At 44.3% G+C, this 17,650-nt stretch overlaps 1 protein-coding gene across 3 annotated transcripts in view; it reads right to left on the bottom strand.

The window, feature by feature from the left end:
• Nucleotides 1-17,650, bottom strand: part of XDH (xanthine dehydrogenase) — a 90,413-nt gene that overhangs the window by 50,709 nt on the left and 22,054 nt on the right. For all 3 annotated transcript variants that reach the window (XM_077282137.1, XM_077282138.1, XM_077282139.1), the window contains exons 2-6: nucleotides 6,493-6,550; nucleotides 3,604-3,700; nucleotides 3,154-3,262; nucleotides 1,758-1,884; nucleotides 1,055-1,116 (exon numbers count right to left, since the gene is read on the bottom strand). In XM_077282137.1, coding sequence (XP_077138252.1) covers nucleotides 1,055-1,116; nucleotides 1,758-1,884; nucleotides 3,154-3,262; nucleotides 3,604-3,700; nucleotides 6,493-6,550 — 453 coding nt within the window. The remainder of the gene's footprint in view (nucleotides 1-1,054; nucleotides 1,117-1,757; nucleotides 1,885-3,153; nucleotides 3,263-3,603; nucleotides 3,701-6,492; nucleotides 6,551-17,650) is intronic.

The raw sequence follows: 17,650 nt of genomic DNA on the forward strand, positions 1-17,650 counted from the left end.
CTCTAGTGCTGTCTCCTGCACGGTGCGTGTGGTACCCAGTCGGCACACGGCGGCACACATGTGCCGCACGTGTGCCACACTGATGTGCCATAGAAACGCACGGGCACACGGACACGGATAATTCCGGTATCGATTTTTCCGGTACCGGAATTATCTGGACGTGTGAGACTGGCCTAATGGATGCTCCATTTGTGGGGCGGCTAAGCGCTGATGATCTTAGTCTGGGAGGGGGCCAATACCCATGGCCCTTTCCTAGGCTATTAATTTCAGGCCGCAGCGGTTTGCCTAGCCTTTGCTGGTTATTATAGAGGGGACCCCACATCATATTTTTTGGGGGTCACCCCTTTTAAATAACCAGTAAAGGCTAAGTAAACAGCTGGGAACTGATATTAATAGCCTAGTAAGCTCCATGTTTATTCCCCCCTTCCCAGACTGTAAATATCAGCCCCCAGCTGTTTGCTTTCCCTCAGCTGGTTAAAAATAATATGGTAGACCACACGCCATTTTTTTTAATTCTATGTATACCTCTTCTAATATATTCTGATGGTTCACTCTGTGAATTTATGTACTCAGCTGATGAAATGTTGGGTTTCCTATGAGATGGGTGAGTAATATGACAGTAAAGCAAAGAACTAGAAGCCAAATGGTGTAACATTTTTAATAAAGACCAATTGCAAACACGATTTTTATCCAAAAATACAAGCATTAAAGTAAATAAATAAATAAATTCCGTAAATAAAAATTACAAAGTGTCTATATCCTTTAATTAAAAGGATGAAGTGTCAGAAAGGGGGGAGGTTTCTATTTCCTACCAGCAAATGACAAACATCCTAAACTTTGCCCCCTTCCCCAAATCTATTGCTCAAGAGGGTAGCCTCAAAGAAGAGAAGGTAAAATTAAAGTTTCTGAGAAAAAGTAGTATTTTTTAGGGATTGTTTTATTGCCATTTTAATCAAAGTCGCATCAAGGATGATGAGAGTAGTCAGAAATATGATGAGAGTAGTCAGAAATACGTTACCAGTCATTTCCTCCAGACATTGACTGGGGTACTCACTTTGGCAAATGTCCTGAATCCCTGCAGAATAGGTCGATATCCTGTACAACGGCACAGATTCCCTGTTGTGGGGACGGTCAGACATTAGATGCTGTTCTTTTTTATGAATGTGAATCAGTTTGTATCCATGTTAAAGGGGTTGTCCAGGGTTAAAAAAAAAAATCCTGTTTGCTTCCTTCCAGAAACAGTGTCACACCTGACCACAGATTGCAGATTGAAACTACAGCTTGGTTCCAGTGAAATAAACAAAGCAGAACTGCAATACCACACGCAACCTGTAGACACAAGTGGCGCTATTTGCTTTGCAAGAAAGCTGTCCTGATTTTGTAATCCTAGACACCCCCTTTAAGAAGTTATCCGATCTTATGCACATAAAACCTACTTATTGTATAATGTTTCAATTCCTCATCTTTTCAAGATCTATGCTACATCATGAGACATGCCCCCACACAAGATCATCACGCTTCTTCTGAAATACTCTGTGCTGCTGGGAACACTGCTCCATCTTTTTCGTCATTGACCTCCCCCTTGTTTCTACCCCTCCACCACCCCGTTTCTTCACATCATGACACTGCCCCGTCCTCATTAACATCACGTAAATGGACAGGGGACTGTCCCCCTACCAGATCAGCACATGTCTCCTGAAATACTCTGTGCTGCTAGGAGCTATTGCAAGTCTCACAGTATCCTGGTATCATGTCACCTTGGAAAGCGTCTTCTATCTCCTCCATGTCGGGCTGCGGAGTATTTCGCAGTAACGCGTACAGAGACATGACAATCCCGGGCGTGCAGAACCCGCATTGTGAACCGTGACTCTTCGCTATTCTTTCCTGCAGTTGGAAAAATAAGTCAGAAAATTATGACCGCGGCCAATAAGTCTTCCGAATGGCTGCAGCGACTTCTATGGTGTGACAGTCGCAATTATTGCAGCCGACCTCATCCATGTCATAGTCACAAGAATTACTTCCCGGATTTTGGCAATTTTACCATAATTGTGCGACCAAGGCTGCTTTCACACAATAGTTTTTGCCATCAGTCACAATCCGTCGAATTTTGAAAAAAACGGATCCGTTGCAGATTGTGAAAAACTGATGGGACGGATCCATTTTTTTGCCGGATCCGACTAGCTGATCCAGCTAATTGAATCCTAAAAAAATGTTAAAAAAACGGAATTCGTCGCCGGATTCCGTCATTTGACGGATCCGGCGCCATAGGCTTCCATTCTAGCAAACAAGCAACGGATCCGTTTTTTTTTTCGACGTACACAAAAATGTTACTATGTCCGTTTTCTCTGTCCGCCGGATAAACAATTTTCGACGGATCCGGTGAAAAACGGATGAAACGTGAGGCCATCCCTCGCAATCCATTGCTAATATAAGTCTATGAGAAAAAAACGGATCCGATGGTAACTTTTGCCGGATCCGTTTTTTTTTTTCAAAATTCGATGGATTGTGACTGATGGCAAAAAACTGATGTGTGAAAGCAGCCTTAAAATCACTGTGGACTCAGTCTGAAGCCATGTGAACCTGACAGTGTGAGGCTGCGGCTGCTGGCTACAGTGGAGAAGGGGTTAAATGCCGTGTTTGGGGGACTCTGGGGGGCTGATGGTGACACTTGTGGAGGAACCATAAAGAGAAGCTGAAAACAGTGTCTAAAGCTCCTCCTCAGACTACAAGCTGCCTCTTATGGGGTCACTGCGGTGACTTTATTATGTGACTTGTGGGGTCACCGTCACTGCTAGTATTATACGGTCACTGTGGCTGTCACTAATATGGAGTCTTTATTACACGATCACTGCAAATGCCATTATTATAGGGTCACTCTATTTTTCTTTATCATGGGGTCACTGTCATTATTATTGGATCATCATAACTGATATTATGGAGATGTCATTATTTTGGGGTCACTATGGCTATCTTTATCGTACGGTCACTTTATCCCGATCATGGTGTAATGCTGATTTTCCTTATTTTGGAGGGCCGTGATGGCGTACTCCAGCACCGCACCCTCTTCCCTGTATGCTCGATCCTAAAATGAGGACATAGATTGGGAATATGTCGCGGACAAATCTTTCCAATGATTGCAGGCGTTCTACTCACCTGAATGGGGTGCAGCCTTGTTTTCGTGCTGCCGATCCCTTCCACCGTGGTGACCGCTGCACAGTTCAGAGAACAGATGGGAGCCAGGCAGGCGTTCACAGCGTAGTGTCTATGATGGACGGGGTATAGGATGTCACCGTTAAACAGAATATTTTTCAAACAAGGATGACTATTTTTATTATTGTAACACTGTTTTTAGGACTTTCCCCCATGCTTTACACTGCAGCTCCACTTAAGAATACACACAAGCATGGGGGGACAGCGCATTGCGACTTAACCATCGCTACAACATGGACCCGGGGGATTATTAGGAAGGAACGGCTGCGCACAGGGAGCAGCTCTAAGGAAATTTGCCTCAAACCTACATGGACCATTTTTTTGCCATGTAATTAAAATATAATCAATAAAGAGAGCTCTGCCTCCATATTAGGATCTTATGTGAAAGGATACAGGATCTTCTGCTGGAATACACAGAACCTGGAGATCATCACGGTGCAGGCTCCGCAGCCTCCTTCCCCGCAGCCCAGCTTCGTCCCGGTTAACCCCACTGGGGACGGCGATGTTAAGGTGGTAATAAGATGAATCAGACTCATGTAAAAGTAATGGTGCCTTTCATTCTGGAAATATTTAGCTACCTTTATCAAAGCTGCCTAAAATAAAGTAGGCCTTTGTTGCCCCTAGCAACCAATCAGAGCTCAGCTTTCATTTCTTAAGCTGCTCTGGTGAAATGAAAGCTGCGCTATGATTGGTTGCTATGGGTAACATATGCAGTCTGTCCAATGTTTACATCTGAGCATCCTCAGCGCTAAAACAGTTGACTATGGGGGGTGCTGGTTGTCAGACCCCCACAGATCTGATACTAATATGTCCTATCAGTACTCTATAACCAAACATAGTCCATTTAACCCCTCGGTGATGCCTGTTATACATGTGCAGCAGTAGTGTGCCATCACTATGTGGAGGGGCTCAGGAGCTGCGCTGGTGCCATTCAAAGCATCCCGCTTTTCCCCCTATTTAAATAAATAAATAAAAATAAACATATTTGATATCGCCGCTTCTGTAAAAGTCCAAATTATCACATTATAATTTTTTTAACCCATAAAGTAGATCCTGTAAAAAAAAAAAAAAAAAAATGCCAGAATTTGTGTTTTTCCGTCGCCTCCCCTCCCCAAAGAAAGGTAATAAAGCGATGAAACAGTATTTACTACTAAATGGCACATGTAAAAATGACAGCTGAACGGCACAAAAAAAACAAACCCACCGACAAAAAATATGTATATTTTATTTCCCTCGAAATTTTAAAAGATTTAAATAATAAAAATACTAGACACGTTTAGTAGCGCTGCAATCGCACTGGCCATAAAAATAAAACCCCCAAACAATGGAGGAATTTTTTTTAACCATTTCACCGCAATTGGAATTTTTTTCCTTGATTTTTAATACATTACGTGGTAAAATGAATGGGGTCATTCAAAACCTAAACTTGTCCCACAAAAAAACAACAAGCCCCTATATGGCTATGTGGAGTCAAAAAAAAAAAAAAAAAGCTATGGCTCTTGGAAGAAAAAATGTAAATTGGACACTGTCAGAGAGGGGTAAAGCCCCAGGAAATCACCTGTGATCTCTAGGAGAATTTGTGTTTCACATCCCCACAGCACCCCCACAGGACAAATTATGTATTACATGGTACCCACTGAAATCAACAGCCTCGATTCATCAATTGCTTATTACTTTTTTGTCTTCTGTCATTCACTGTCATTCTTTGCTCCAAATTCTTCATAATGGAGCACGTGCAGGTTGATGAATTTTTGCGCAAAATCAAATATGCTTTTTTTTTTTGTCTTTTACCTCTTTTACACCCTTTTAGAAAAAAAAGTCCTATTATACTTTAAAATGTTGAATGGATTTTGTTCTTTGCCACAGAACAATAGCGCAAAAATTTAGAAATATTTCAAAAAGTTGCAAATGATGAATTAAGCTAAAACATTTGGATAAGGAAACCCACATGATGGCAAAAAAAAAGGAAAACAAATAAAAGTAAATTAAAATAAGGCGCAAATTAAATAATAAATAAGGTGCAAACATAAAGTCACTATTATAACCATTTTTAATCTAGAAAAAAAGGCACAAAGATGATGATGAATCGGGGCCACAGATTTTGGGGTCCATCTCCAGAACAAGAGACGCTCTCTGTAGCAAAACTGTTTAGGGGCTATCACTAGTGTTGAGCATTCCGATACTGCAAGTATCGGGTATCGGCCGATACTTGCGGGTATCGGAATTCCGATACCGAGATCCGATACTTTTGTGGTATCGGGTATCGGTATCGAAACAACATTAATAAAAAAATGTGTAAAAGAGAGAATTAAAATAAAAAATATTGCTATACTCACCTCTCCGACGCAGCCTGCACCTTACCGAGGGAAGCGGCAGCGTTCTTTGTTTAAAATTCGCGCTTTTCTTTCCTTTACGTGAAGTCCCGGCTTGTGATTGGTTGCGTCGCAGTCACATGGGCGACGCAACCAATCACAGCAAGCCGTGACGTAATTTCAGGTCCTTAAGGATTTTAAAATTACGTCCCGGCTTTGTGATTGGTTGCGTCGCAGTCACATGGGCGACGCAACCAATCACAAGCCGTTTTAAAATGCGCGCGTGTCCAGCCTCCCGGCTTGTGATTGGTTGACCGCGATGCAACCAATCACAAGCCGGGACGTCACGGGAGGCTGGACAAGCGTGCATTTTAAAATGCGCGCGTGTCCAGCCTCCCGTGACGTCACGGCTTGTGATTGGTTGCGTCGCCCATGTGACTGCGACGCAACCAATCACAAAGCCGGGACGTAATTTTAAAATCCTTAAGGGCCTGAAATTACGTCACGGCTTGCTGTGATTGGTTGCGTCGCCCATGTGACTGCGACGCAACCAATCACAAAGCCGGGACTTCACGTAAGGAAAGAAAAGCGCGAATTTTAAGCAAACAACGCTGCCGGTTCCCTCGGAGAGGTGAGTATAGCAATATTTTTTATTTTAATTCTTTCTTTTACACATTAATATGGTTCCCAGGGCCTGAAGGAGAGTTTCCTCTCCTTCAGACCCTGGGAACCATCAGGAATACCGTCCGATACTTGAGTCCCATTGACTTGTATTGGTATCGGGTATCGGTATCGGATTGGATCCGATACTTTGCCGGTATCGGCCGATACTTTCCGATACCGATACTTTCAAGTATCGGACGGTATCGCTCAACACTAGCTATCACACATGGGCACTGGAAATTTCATAATTCCCTCTTATTTGTTCCATATATATGTAAAATCCCAAATATACATGCAATGTGGATACATTTCCTTCGAAGATAAGTCAGTAATGTCATCTTAGGATCCGCATTTTTCTCGATAACCTACAAAAATAATTAAAATAAGAAATGTACAAAAGGCAATATTTCAACAGGTAAAAATTCAAGACTGAAAACTTGCAGAAAACAGTGAAAGTTTCGTAAGAGATATACATGGGATAAAAGGGATAGATATATGCCACCTGCTGGTCATACACATGATGGCATGGGGGGGTTTTTTTTTTTCCCTAACTTAAGTCCACGTAATTTGGGCTACAAATAATTTCCTCCTCTGAAACTCATAAAAAAAATTGCAGTTTGGCTTTTACAGGCTCTTTGATTTCCTTCTGAATGAGTCAACTGAGAATCCGTCGGCGAGGTTATTTAAATAGTGCGCTTTATTTGTCTTTTTGAACTTCTCTTAGTTCATTTATGACAACATCAACCTGAACTCTGAAGTGTTCTCTGGTCATAAATCAGTTAAGATTAAGAAGAAAGAAGACACCAATGTCCTTAAAAAAGAGCTGAAATTAGCTACCTTGCATTAGTTACTTGTAAAACATTAAAGTAAAATAAGTTTGTAAAAATATACAAAAATAATCTAAAAATTTAAATTACCCCTTTAAATTAAAAAAATCATATACTGTATTGCTGCATTTGTAAATGTCTCATGTATCAAAATAGAAAATCAATTAACCTGCAGAACCGTCAAGAGAAAAACAAATTGAAATGCAGTTTTTCCTCCCTAAAAATTGCAATAAAAAGCGATCAAACTATCGCATGCGTCACAAAGTGGTATTTATTAAAAATCAACTCCCCACAACGAAAATAAAACTTTACAGAGCTCCATCAACAGAAAAATTAAAATCACAACATGACAAAAAAAAAATTATTTTTAGAAATGTTGACATTTTAGTTCCCCACTTAAAAATAAACAACACAGATTTTGTATCTCCGTAATTGTCCTGATCTGTAGAATCCTATTGTCAGGTCATTTTTACTGTACAATAAATGCCATAAAAAAAAAAAACAATGGTGGAATTGCATTGTTTTTCTTTTCACCATTTTACTGCGCTTGGAACTTTTTTTTACCATTTTTTCAGTACATTATTTGATAAAACGAATTGTGTATGGCCGGAGTCACACTCTTTGGTGGAAAAATAAAAAAAAACTTATGGATCTCTATGGAAGAAAGAGAGCAAAAACAAAAGTGCAAAAATGAAAAGTGGCTGAAGTTCGAAGGGGTTAATGGAGGTTTAGTACAGGGTGGGCCATGTATATGGATATGCAGCGCCCCAGAGTCCTGGTCGTTGCAGTAACGTCGCTCTGCCGCTAAGGGGAGTAATGGTATGTCTGATGGCACTAAAGGAGTTCACCTGACCAGGTATCACAGTCACACACTACACTTCACACTCCGGCCACCAGGGGGAGCAAAGAATTCTATGTATTAGGCCACTCCTCACACTCTGGTAAAACTGGGGGCTGGATAGGAAGTTAGAGAGAAGCTGACTGGGTTTTGCCCAGGTAACATCTAGTGAGAGAAGAGGTTGCTTGGGAAGACTCAGGGGGGTCCCTGTCAGGGGTGGGATCCTGGCATTGGCCTAGCATGAGACAGATCGTTACGGAGCCGTGCCTGCACCTCATTGCGGCGGCATCTTAAGAAAGGACACGAAGCGAAGTGTATTGTGGAGAAGTGAGAAACGAGATCACAGCACAAAGGAGATAGAACCAGGAGGAGTCGTGCCCCGAGATCGGCAACATCCTTCTGAGGCGCGTAGCCGGCGGCCGGAACGCCGAGGAAGTAATAGACTCTACGCATTACTTTGAACTACGGCAGGGCAGTTAACTCTAGGTTGGCTGTCTCACCACTACACCTAATGAAGACAACGGAGGCAATTGTGGGAGAGGGGCGTCTCTAGGGTCCCTATAAAATAACTCCAGGCCTACCCCGTCATACGGGTGCGTCCTATCCAAACCATCTGGGGGACGGAGAGAAAGAACAGAAATATACACGACAGTCGTGAGGACTATCCCGTGGTGCTCAGCAGGGAAGTACTACAACACACAGGCGCTAGTAGGAAGGCTACTGATTTCCACCTGTAAAGGGAACTCTGGATGTGCCTTCGGACCGGCCGGTCTCAGCCAGCCCTGTTAGCAGTGCTCTGGATTGTGGATGCCGAAGCCTTCAGTAAAGAGGTAAAGAGACTGCAACTCTGTGTCCTCGTCATTTACTGCGACCTACACCATTACCATCTACTCATCAAGGGAAGCCCTGGGGACATACTTCACCTGTGGGAAGGTATACCATCTAGCTGCCATTCCATCACCCCAGCGGACCCCTAGCAGCGTCGGTCACCCTGACCGAATACCACAGGTGGCGTCACGAACACTTGACAAACTCTCACCTACACCTTTAATTGGGCGCCCCTTAGCAGGGCCCACGGACAAGGTCGGGCCACCGTGACACCCTTAGAACCGGGACCGAGGGACCCGGTACCGAGTACCCCGCTGCCCTGCGTTTGGGGGCCGCTCCAGATAGACCTAGGTGGGCCATGTATATGGATACACCGAAATAAAGTGGGAATGGTTGGAGATATCAACTTCCTGTTTGTGGCACATTAGTATATGGGAGGGGGGAAAACTTTTCAAGATGGGTGGTCACCATGGCGGCCATTTTGAAGTCGGTCATTTTGGATCCAACTTTATAAATGCACCCAGGTGTATCCATATAAATGGCCCACCCTGTATATAAAAAATATTGAAGGATAGGGAAATGAGCGGTGTATCCATCCACAATGTGTAAAAATTAGTTCATGCTTTATTAAAAATTCATTAAAAACATGGAATCCAAAATGTATATCTCAAAACCTGACGCATCTCTGGCGTCCCAGTGCCCTTAGTCATAGGATATGGCAGAAATACACTGAGTGGACTATTTCTATAGCTCTAAGCTATCCGTCAGAGGTGGACAATCATTATTAGTATAGGACACAGGGGTTATTGTTGTGAACTCTGTTTTTGGGCTCCCTCTTGTGGTCACAAGTGGTACTGTGTGAGTGCTGGCTTTGGGCTCCCTCTGGTGGCTCTTTGTGTCATTCTGCAGGTCTGAGGCTGGATCAGCTGTCTCGTTATGTAGCTGGTTTCCTATTTAGCTCACCTGGACTATCAGTTGTTGCCTGCTGTCGATGTATTCAGTGCTATTTTGATCTGTCCTGAATTCCTTCGTTATCAGTCTCGCCAAGAGAAGCTAAGTTTCTGTTTGGTTATTTTTTGCTCATCAGTGTTCAATATGTTTCTTGGTTATTTATTTGTTCTTGTCCAGCTTGCTAATATGTGATTTCCTTGCTTGCTGGTAGCTCTAGGGGGCTGAGTTTCTCCCCTCACACCGTTAGTTGGTGTGGGGGTTCTTGAACTCTCAGCGTGGATATTTTGTATAGGGTTTTTTACTGACCGCACAGTTCCCTATCTGTCTTCTGCTATCTAGTATTAGTGGGCCTCATTTGCTGAATCTGTTTTCATTTCTACGTTTTGTATTTTCCCCTTACCTCACCGTTATTATTTGTTGGGGGCTTCCTATATCTTTGGGGTCATTTCTCTGAGGCAAGTGAGGTCTTACTTTCTCTATAGGGGTAGCAAGTTTCTCAGGCTGCGTCGAGACGTCCAGGAATTTAGGCACGTTCACCGGCTACCTTTAGTGTGTTTGGTTAGGATCAGGTTTTGCGGTCAGTCCAGTTACCACCTCCCTAGAGCTTGTTCTATGTTCAGTAACTTAGCTAGTCCTATCTGTGATCCTCAGCCACTAAGGATCATAACAGTACAGCAGGCCAAAAAGTGTTTAATGCATCGCAGAAGTGGGATAAGAGAAGTCCTGAGTACAATTTTTTATTATTTTTTTCCTCTCCCTTTGCTGCAGTCTGTTCAGCTTCTCTCATCCCCTTAATCTCTGGGTGGCTTTGAGTTCAACTGCAGACATGGATATTCAGAGTCTGACTTCTAGTGTGGATCATCTTGCTGCAAGGGTGCAAAGCATTCAGGATTTTGTTGTTCGCAGTCCTATGTCTGAGCCAAAAGTACCTATTCCTGAGTTGTTTTCTGGAGATAGATCTAGGTTTCTGAATTTTAAGAATAATTGTAAATTATTTCTTTCTTTGAGACCTCGTTCCTCTGGTGATTCCGCTCAGCAAGTTAGAATTGTTATCTCCCTGTTACGTGGCGACCCTCAAGATTGGGCTTTCTCCCTGGCGCCAGGAGATCCTGCATTGCTGAATGTGGATGCGTTTTTTCTGGCGCTTGGTTTGCTTTATGAGGAACCTAATCTTGAGAACCAGGCTCTCTCTCAGGGCCAGGATGAAGCTGAGGTGTATTGTCAAAAATTTCGGAAATGGTCGGTGCTTACTCAATGGAATGAGTGTGCCCTGGCTGCAAATTTCAGAGAAGGTCTTTCTGAAGCCATTAAGAATGTTATGGTGGGGTTCCTGTTGTGAACTCTGTTTTCGGGCTCCCTCTTGTGGTCACTGGTGGTATGGTGTGACTTTTGCTTTGGGCTCCCCCTGGTGGCTTTGTTTGTTATCCTGCTGGTCTCTGGCTATCAGCTGGTTCGTTATCCTCTGGGAGGTTCCTATATAGCTCTGTTTTACTTTCACTTGTTGCCGGCTGTCGATGTAATCAGTGCTACTCAGATTCCTTCTGACTACCTTGCTCCCAGTCCATCCAGGATAAGCTAAGTTTTGTTTGCTCATTTTTTGATCAGCATTGTTTATCATGTTTTCTGTTCCAGCTTGCTAAAATGTAATTCCCTCGCTTGCTGGTTGCTCTAGTGGGCTGAGTTTCTCCCCACACACCGTTAGTTGGTGTGTGGGTTCTTGAAATCTCAGGATGGATATTTTGTAAGGGTTTTTTATTGATCGCATAGACCCCTGCTCTATTTTCTGCTTTCTAGTACTAGTGGGCCTCTTTTGCTGAATCTGATTTCATCCCTATGTATGTGCCTTCTTCTTACTTCACCGTTAATATTTGTTGGGGGCTTCTATATCTTTGGGGATTATTTCTCTGGAGGCAAGCGAGGTCTTTCTTTCTCTTTAGGGGTAGCTAGTTCCTCAGGCTGGCTCGAGACGTCTAAGAATTTTTTAGGCACGTTCACCGGCTACCTCTAGTTGTTTTGGATAGGTTCAGATTTGCGATCAGTCCAGTTACCATCTCCCTAGAGCTCGTCCTTAGTTTTATCACTTGCTGATCTATTTGTGATCCTCCGCCACTTGGGATCATAACAGTACAGCCGGCCAGTAAAGTGTTAATTGCATGGCAGAAGCAGGAGAAAAGAAGCCTTGAGAAATTTTTTTTTTTTGTTGTTGCCGTGTGTCTAGCTGCTGTGGCTAGCTTCTCTCCTCCTCTTAATCTTGGTGTGGCTCTGAGTTCAGCTGCTGACATGGATGTCCAGAGCTTGGCTTCCAGTCTGGATCATCTTGCTGCTAGGGTTCAAAGTATTCAGGATTTTGTTGTTCACAGTCCTATGTCAGAGCCTAGAATACCTATTCCGGAGTTGTTTTCTGGAGATAGATCTAGGTTCCTGAATTTTAGGAACAATTGTAAGTTGTTTCTTTCTTTGAAACCTCGTTCCTCTGGTGATGCCGTTCAGCAAGTTAAGATTATCATTTCCTTTTTGCGTGGTGACCCCCAAAATTGGGCCTTCGCATTGGCGCCAGGGGATCCTGCATTGCTTAGTGTAGATGCGGTTTTTTTAGCCCTTGGATTGCTCTATGAGGAACCTAATCTTGAGAACCAGGCTGAAAAAACGTTATTGGCCCTCTCGCAGGGGCAAGATGAAGCAGAGGTGTACTGCCAGAAATTTCGGAAATGGTCGGTGCTTACTCAGTGGAATGAGTGTGCCCTGGCTGCAAATTTCAGAGAAGGTCTTTCTGAAGCCATTAAGAATGTCATGGTGGGGTTCCCTACGCCTGCAGGTCTGAATGAGTCAATGACTCTGGCCATTCAGATTGATCGGCGTTTGTGGGAGCGCAAACCTGTGCACCATTTGGCGGTGTTTTCTGAACAGACACCTGAATCTATGCAATGTGACAGAATTCTGACCAGAAGTGAACGGCAAAATTATAGACGGCAAAATGGGTTGTGCTTTTACTGTGGTGACTCAGCTCATGTTATCTCAGCATGCTCTAAGCGCAAAAAAAAGGTTGATAAATCTGTCACCATTGGTACTTTACAGCCTAAGTTCATTTTGTCTGTTACCCTGATTTGTTCCCTGTCATCTTACCCGGTTAATGCTTTTGTAGATTCAGGTGCCGCCCTGAGTCTTATGGATTGGTCATTTGCCAGGCGCTGTGGTTTTGATTTGGAGCCTTTAAAATTCCCTATTCCACTAAGGGGAATTTATTCTACACCATTGGCTACGAATAGACCTCAGTACTGGACACAAGTGACCATGTGCATGACTCCTGTTCATCGGGAGGTGATTCGCTTTCTTGTACTGCATAATTTGCATGATGTCGTGTTGGGTCTACCATGGTTGCAGACTCATAATCCAGTCCTGGATTGGAAAGCTATGTCGGTGTCAAGTTGGGGTTGTCAGGGAATTCATGGTGACGCTCCTGTGGTGTCAATTGCTTCGTCCACTCCTTCTGAAGTCCCTACGTTTTTGTCAGACTACCAGGATGTATTTGAGGAGCCCAAACTCAATTCTCTACCTCCTCATAGGGACTGTTATTGTGCTATAAATTTGATTCCTGGTAGTAAGTTTCCTAAGGGACGACTTTTCAATTTATCTGTGCCGGAGCATGCTGCCATGCGGAGTTATATAAAGGAGTCTTTAGAGAAGGGACATATTCGCCCGTCCTCATCCCCTCTTGGTGCAGGATTCTTTTTTGTGGCTAAAAAGGATGGTTCCCTGAGACCCTGTATTGATTATCGCCTTTTGAATAAAATCACGGTCAAATTTCAGTATCCTTTGCCATTGTTAACTGATTTGTTTGCTCGCATTAGGGGGTCTAGTTGGTTCACCAAGATAGATCTTCGTGGTGCGTATAACCTTGTGCGTATAAAACAGGGTGATGAATGGAAAACTGCATTTAATACGCCTGAAGGCCATTTTGAGTACTTGGTGATGCCTTTTGGACTTTCTAATGCTCCTTCAATCTTTCAGTCCTTTATGCATGATATCTTCCGTGAATATCTGGATAAGTTTATGATTGTATATCTGGATGATATTCTGTTTTTTTCGGATGATTGGGAGTCTCATGTTAAGCAGGTCAGGATGGTCTTTCAGGTCCTACGTGACAATGCTTTATTTGTGAAGGGCTCAAAATGTCTTTTTGGAGTCCAGAAGATTTCTTTTTTGGGTTTCATTTTTTCTCCTTCTATTGAGATGGACCCAGTCAAGGTTCAGGCTATTCATAACTGGACGCAGCCTACATCTGTTAAGAGTCTTCAGAAGTTCTTGGGTTTTGCTAATTTTTACCGTCGCTTCATAGCTAATTATTCTGGCGTTGTTAAGCCTTTGACGGATTTGACCAAGAAGGGTTCTGATGTGACTAATTGGTCTTCTGCGGCTGTGGAGGCCTTTCGGGAGCTGAAGCGTCGGTTTTCTTCGGCTCCGGTCTTATGTCAGCCAGATGTCTCACTTCCCTTCCAGGTGGAGGTTGATGCTTCCGAGATTGGAGCGGGGGCTGTTTTGTCGCAGAAAAGCCCCGATGGCTCTGTGATGAAGCCATGTGCTTTCTTTTCAAGAAAGTTTTCGCCTGCCGAGCGGAATTATGATGTCGGTAATCGGGAGCTGTTGGCTATGAAGTGGGCATTTGAGGAGTGGCGACATTGGCTCGAGGGAGCTAAACATCGTGTGGTGGTCTTGACTGACCACAAGAATTTGATTTATCTCGAGTCGGCCAAGCGGCTGAATCCCAGAAAGGCTCGTTGGTCGTTGTTTTTCTCTCGTTTTGATTTCATGGTCTCGTACCTGCCGGGTTCGAAGAATGTGAAAGCTGATGCTCTTTCTAGGAGTTTTGTGCCTGACTCTCCTGGAGATTCAGAGCCAGCTGGTATCCTTAGAGAAGGGGTGATTTTGTCTGCCATCTCCCCAGATTTGCGACGTGTGCTGCAAGAGTTTCAGGCGGATAGACCTGACCGCTGTCCACCGGAGAGACTGTTTGTGCCGGATAGATGGACCAACAGAGTCATCTCCGAGGTTCATTCTTCGGTGTTGGCGGGCCATCCTGGAATATTTGGTACCAGAGACTTGGTGGCCAGGTCTTTTTGGTGGCCTTCCTTGTCGCGGGATGTGCGTTCCTTTGTGCAGTCTTGTGGAATTTGTGCTCGGGCGAAGCCTTGCTGCTCTCGTGCCAGTGGTTTGCTGTTACCTTTGCCTGTCCCGAAGAGGCCTTGGAGGCACATTTCCATGGATTTTATTTCAGATCTCCCTGTCTCTCAGAGAATGTCTGTCATCTGGGTGGTGTGTGATCGTTTTTCTAAGATGGTCCATTTGGTGCCCTTGCCTAAGTTGCCTTCCTCCTCCGAGTTGGTTCCACTGTTTTTTCAAAATGTGGTTCGTTTGCACGGGATTCCTGAGAACATTGTTTCTGACAGAGGATCCCAGTTTGTGTCTAGATTTTGGCGGACCTTTTGTGCTAAGTTGGGCATTGAATTGTCTTTTTCGTCGGCCTTCCATCCTCAGACGAATGGCCAAACTGAGCGAACTAATCATACCTTGGAGACTTATTTAAGATGTTTTGTTTCTGCTGACCAGGACGACTGGGTTACTTTTTTACCGTTGGCCGAGTTTGCTCTTAATAATCGGGCTAGTTCTGCTACTTTGGTTTCTCCTTTTTTTTGTAATTCGGGGTTTCATCCTCGTTTTTCCTCGGGTCAGGTGGAGACTTCTGACTGTCCTGGAGTGGATGTTGTGGTGGATAGGTTGCATCAGATTTGGAATCATGTGGTGGACAATTTGAAGTTGTCACAAGAGAAGGCTCAGCTCTTTGCCAACCGCCGTCGCTGTGTGGGTCCCCGACTTCGCGTTGGGGACTTGGTGTGGTTGTCTTCTCGCTTCGTTCCTATGAAGGTCTCCTCTCCTAAGTTCAAGCCTCGGTTTATCGGTCCTTATAAGATTCTGGAAGTCCTTGGTCCTGTGTCATTCCGTCTGGACCTCCCGGCATCATTTGCTATTCATAATGTGTTCCATCGCTCGTTGTTGCGGAGGTATGTGGTACCTGTGGTTCCTCCGGTTGAGCCTCCTGCCCCGGTGCTGGTTGAGGGAGAATTGGAATACGTGGTGGAGAAGATCTTGGATTCTCGTGTTTCTAGGCGGAGGCTCCAGTATTTGGTCAAGTGGAAGGGCTATGGTCAGGAGGATAATTCTTAGGTTGTCGCCTCTGATGTTCATGCGGCCGATTTGGTTCGTGCCTTCCATGTGGCTCATCCTGATCGCCCTGGGGGTTTTCATGAGGGTTCGGTGACCCCTCCTTAAGGGGGGGGTACTGTTGTGAACTCTGTTTTCGGGCTCCCTCTTGTGGTCACTGGTGGTATGGTGTGACTTTTGCTTTGGGCTCCCCCTGGTGGCTTTGTTTGTTATCCTGCTGGTCTCTGGCTATCAGCTGGTTCATTATCCTCTGGGAGGTTCCTATATAGCTCTGTTTTACTTTCACTTGTTGCCGGCTGTCGATGTAATCAGTGCTACTCAGATTCCTTCTGACTACCTTGCTCCCAGTCCATCCAGGATAAGCTAAGTTTTGTTTGCTCATTTTTTGATCAGCAGTGTTTATCATCTTTTCTGTTCCAGCTTGCTAAAATGTAATTCCCTCGCTTGCTGGTTGCTCTAGTGGGCTGAGTTTCTCCCCACACACCGTTAGTTGGTGTGTGGGTTCTTGAAATCTCAGGATGGATATTTTGTAAGGGTTTTTTATTGATCGCATAGACCCCTGCTCTATTTTCTGCTTTCTAGTACTAGTGGGCCTCTTTTGCTGAATCTGATTTCATCCCTATGTATGTGCCTTCTTCTTACTTCACCGTTAATATTTGTTGGGGGCTTCTATATCTTTGGGGATTATTTCTCTGGAGGCAAGCGAGGTCTTTCTTTCTCTTTAGGGGTAGCTAGTTCCTCAGGCTGGCTCGAGACGTCTATGAATTTTTTAGGCACGTTCACCGGCTACCTCTAGTTGTTTTGGATAGGTTCAGATTTGCGATCAGTCCAGTTACCATCTCCCTAGAGCTCGTCCTTAGTTTTATCACTTGCTGATCTATTTGTGATCCTCCGCCACTTGGGATCATAACAGGTTCCCCACGCCTGCAAGTCTGAATGACTCAATGGCTTTGGCCATTCAGATTGATCGGCGTTTGCGGGAGCGCAAATCTGCACACCATCTGGCGGTGTTTTCTGAACACAGACCTGAGTCTATGCAATGTGACCGAATTCTGACCAGAATTGACAAAATCATAGACGTCAAAATGGGTTGTGCTTTTACTGTGGTTCCTTCTGTTGAGCCCCCTGCCCCGGTGCTGGTTGAGGGCGAATTGGAGTACGTGGTGGAGAAGATCTTGGATTCTTGTATTTCTAGACGGAGGCTTCAGTATTTGGTTAAGTGGAAGGGCTATGGTCAGGAGGATAATTCCTGGGTTGTCGCCTCTGATGTTCATGCGGCCGATTTGGTTCATGCCTTCCATGTGGCTCATCCTGATCGCCCTGGGGTTTTTGTTGAGGGTTCGGTGACCCCTCCTCAAGGGGGGGGTACTGTTGTGAACTCTGTTTTGGGGCTCCCTCTTGTGGTCACAAGTGGTACTGTGTGAGTGCTGGCTTTGGGCTCCCTCTGGTAGCTCTTTGTGTCATTCTGCAGGTCTGAGGCTGGATCAGCTGTCTCGTTATGTAGCTGGTTTCCTATTTAGCTCACCTGGACTATCAGTTGTTGCCTGCTGTCGATGTATTTAGTGCTATTTTGATCTGTCCTGAATTCCTTCGTTATCAGTCTCGCCAAGAGAAGCTCAGTTTCTGTTTGGTTATTTTTTGCTCATCAGTGTTCAATATGTTTCTTGGTTATTTATTTGTTCTTGTCCAGCTTGCTAATATGTGATTTCCTTGCTTGCTGGTAGCTCTAGGGGGCTGAGTTTCTCCCCTCACACCGTTAGTTGGTGTGGGGGTTCTTGAACTCTCAGCATGGATATTTTGTATAG

Source organism: Ranitomeya variabilis, chromosome 2 (assembly GCF_051348905.1).
Source record: "Ranitomeya variabilis isolate aRanVar5 chromosome 2, aRanVar5.hap1, whole genome shotgun sequence".
NCBI classification, from domain to species: Eukaryota; Metazoa; Chordata; class Amphibia; order Anura; family Dendrobatidae; genus Ranitomeya; species Ranitomeya variabilis.